Source organism: Limulus polyphemus, unplaced genomic scaffold (genome assembly GCF_000517525.1).
Source record: "Limulus polyphemus unplaced genomic scaffold, Limulus_polyphemus-2.1.2 Scaffold9986, whole genome shotgun sequence".
Taxonomy (NCBI): domain Eukaryota; kingdom Metazoa; phylum Arthropoda; class Merostomata; order Xiphosura; family Limulidae; genus Limulus; species Limulus polyphemus.
The window spans coordinates 11,736-15,242 of NW_013675596.1; the positions used below are offsets into that span (position 1 = coordinate 11,736).

The following is a 3,507-nucleotide window of genomic DNA, read 5'->3' on the forward strand; positions in this document are numbered from 1 at the left end:
TAATTGTGAAACTTCTACGATAAAGGAACATAAAACATTCAGTGTTTAAACGGAATCTCAAGGATGTTAATTTGGAAACTTCTACGATAAAGGAACATAAAACATTCAGTGTTTAAACGGAATCTCAAGGATGTTAATTTGGAAACTTCTACGATAAAGGAACATAAAACATTCAGTGTTTAAACGGAATCTCAAGGATGTTAATTTGGAAACTTCTACGATAAAGGAACTTGATAATCGATGTTATTGTTAATAATCGAGAAGTAATCTGGAAATGTAAAGATGTATGAATACAGAGCTTAGTAATCCTAATTATTTACTTCTCTGTTAGTAAAGTGTATGCATCCTATTTTACTGTATGCTTTCGTGAAATATAAAATTATATAGCGTTGGTGGTTTTACGTTCTTTAATATATTGCCTGTCCGTGCCTTTTTGTTCGTGTTCAAAGCAAAATATGAACTGCTAGTGTAGTCACATGAAGCGTCCAGATAATTGAATCATTATGATTAAATGACAGCTCTTTGTAAATATTAATTAAAATAAATCAATGTTTTACGTTTACTGTTTTCCACTTTTTCCTTACTTTTACGCAGCTTTCAAAGTTCTCAGGTACAACCAATACGTTATTACAAACTTCAACTTACGTATTAAATAAAATTGGCACAATTATATACCCTTACTAAAGTAATATAAATAAATTGCATAAAGACCAGCTGACGAATAAACACAAAATATGTATTTAAGTTTTTATTCCATATGTTTGATGTGGCGTGACCAGGTGGAAAGAAAATGCGATCTTTGAAATAATTGTAAATACCAATATCATCTCGATGTTTGTTACTAATAGTTTATTAGGAAACACATAATGAAAACCTTTTCGTTTTCCTCCAGTTAAGCACTCATCTTTCAGCGTTTTCTCCAGTTAAGCACTCATCTTTCATCTTTTCTCCAGTTAAGCACTCATCTTTCATCTTTTCCTCCAGTTAAGCACTCGTCTTTCATCTTTTCTCCAGTTAAGCACTCATCTTTCATCTTTTCCTCCAGTTAAGCACTCGTCTTTCATCTTTCCCTCCAGTTAAGCACTCATCTTTCAGCGTTTTCAAATTAGCAAAAGCTATTTCTCAATTATTGGTATTCCTAAGGGTTTGTCAGTGAAGAACCTTGTAATCCTAAGACTAGCAAAGTTCGCTGTGATTCTACCGTGAGTAAAGATATTAATTGTAAGAATATCAAATGGAGTTAATGTGATAACTTAACATTTATTTTTTTAAATTACAAGAATTGTTAACACTTTAACAGGTGAGTTAATAAACAGTAAACGAGTTTGTGTTTAAAATAAAATGGTTTGTCGTTAGATCATATTAAAATAGCTTAGAAAGGATAAAATGAGGAGTTACGTTTGTCATAAAATTTCTCTAAAACAATCTATAACAATATTAAGGCTTTCTGTGGCAATGCATTCGTTTATGACTTACTTTCAACAATGGCTTTCAGAACACAAATTTACATATACTTTTACTAATACTTAACCAGTATTTTTTATTGTTGATGAATTCAATCCTCTCAACTCTGTCCAAACTCAAACAGGAGCTTAAAGAATTTTATATAAGTTTCAATTAGATTTGAGATTTCCTATATGTGAAACTGATTTTCTCACAGAAATGTGCTTAGATGAAAATTAAAATATAAAATACTAAAAGTAGTATGTTGACATAAAGGCTTAGCTCAGCCCTGCTAGACTTAAATAGAGTGGTGAAAAAATAAATTATAACTTTATGGTAAATTTGCCTTTGTTAGAAATAGTGTTCTGTGTTTATATGAAATGGTTTTTACACAAAGTTTAATCTGGTGTAAAAACTGAGTACTTCCGATTCGACATATCCGAAAAAGCTTCGAGTGAAGTCAAGGTATTAAAAAATAAGAAAACTTTAAGGTATATTTTTAGCATTCCAATTCAGGAAAAAGTCCAATTAAAAATATTAAAAGTTACTGCACATTGACTTTGAAATATGTATGAAAACAAAATCTCGTAACTGTTATATGTTTTTGGTCACATTACTAATGTGGTCATCTTTGACCAAATATCGAACGACTTTCTATTTAGCATAGTCTCATTAAGGACGTTGTAGTTACGTGTGCCAGCATAAAAAAAATAGAGACATTATTCTGCAGAATATGAAAACTTGAAATAGTTTCAGAATTGCTGTTTTGAAAGATTAGCGGACGTTTCTAAACGCTCTATACTACAGAGTCGCCCCTGGAAAGTCTGAGAACTCACACAGCTAAAAACCAAGTTTCGATACTCGTGGTAGGCAAAGCACAGATAACCTATTATGTAGCAACAAGAAAACAAACTACTGAATTATTGACTGAAGGACTGTCCACTTAATTTCAGATACAGAACTTTGAATAATCTTGTCGTTAAAATAAAACATGACTCCCAACTTTATCATCCTTTTAAACAAAGGATAACTTGTAATTACCGTCAGCGATAATTTTGTTTGTTTGTTATTAAGCACAAAGCTATACAAAGGACTATCTGTGCTCTGCCCACCACGGGTATCGAAACCCGGTTTCTAGCACTATAAGTCCACAAACATACCACTGGGGGGGCATCAGCGATAATATGGCAAACCCTATTTATCAGTCGTGAACACAGTTGTCAAAATTGATCGTTGTTCCTTTTCAAACACGTGTGTTCAAAACTAACGCGCCCTTTTTCCATGAGTACATAAAGACGTTAAATAAATAACAAAATTTGAATTTTCAACCCGAGTGACTGTCATGATATAAAAGCCTGTTTAGTTTAGATGTTATTGCTTAATTTATTTTTTTGAGTGAATATTCTATTATTATTTAGTTTTTGTTATAAGAAGAGTTAAAAGCAGACGATTGTAGGAGATTTTGTTAATAATCCATTGATTTTGAGAATACAGAACGTCACATACAATACATTGACGTCGAAAATATAGAAGGCGGACAGACGATTAAGTGATAAAGATATAAATAGCGTGAGACAAGCGGGAATAACAGACAGAAGCAGACAGATAATAACGAAAGAGAATAAAGTTAGCGTAAAGTTAAGTATCGTAGAAGTGATAGGCCTAACGTTTAATATGTTAGAGTGAAATTAACAGTAGAAAAGAAGATAAGACAAATAATTTTATTCCGTCAAAGTATGGTTCTAAAGTAATTGAATCAACCTGAGTGCACTTTGACAAAAGGAACAGAAGATGTTCTGAAGAAAGAAGACCAAACGATTAGGATAACTCGCGCCACGATTATAAGTGAATCACAGAGAATACCAGTGCGATAGAAATAGAGAACATAGTTCGACTTGTCAACTGAAATTCTGAAGTAATTGAATAGGTCTAAGTGGACATTTGACAAGAAGGACAGAACTACATATATAGTATTTATGATATGCCCATAATATCTATGATATTGAAGAATTTATTGTACATACGTTAACTGGTTCTGAATATATATATATTGTTACGTCTCTG

The 3,507-nt window shown here is 31.9% G+C and overlaps 1 protein-coding gene across 1 annotated transcript in view; it reads left to right on the forward strand.

Annotated features, from left to right (window-relative positions):
* Positions 1-3,414, forward strand: part of LOC111083537 — a 15,143-nt gene extending 11,729 nt beyond the window's left edge. Inside the window, exon 5 of the mRNA XM_022380118.1 lies at positions 3,393-3,414. Within this exon, the coding sequence (XP_022235826.1) occupies positions 3,393-3,414 (22 nt within the window). The remainder of the gene's footprint in view (positions 1-3,392) is intronic.
* Positions 3,415-3,507: the final 93 nt, after the last annotated feature.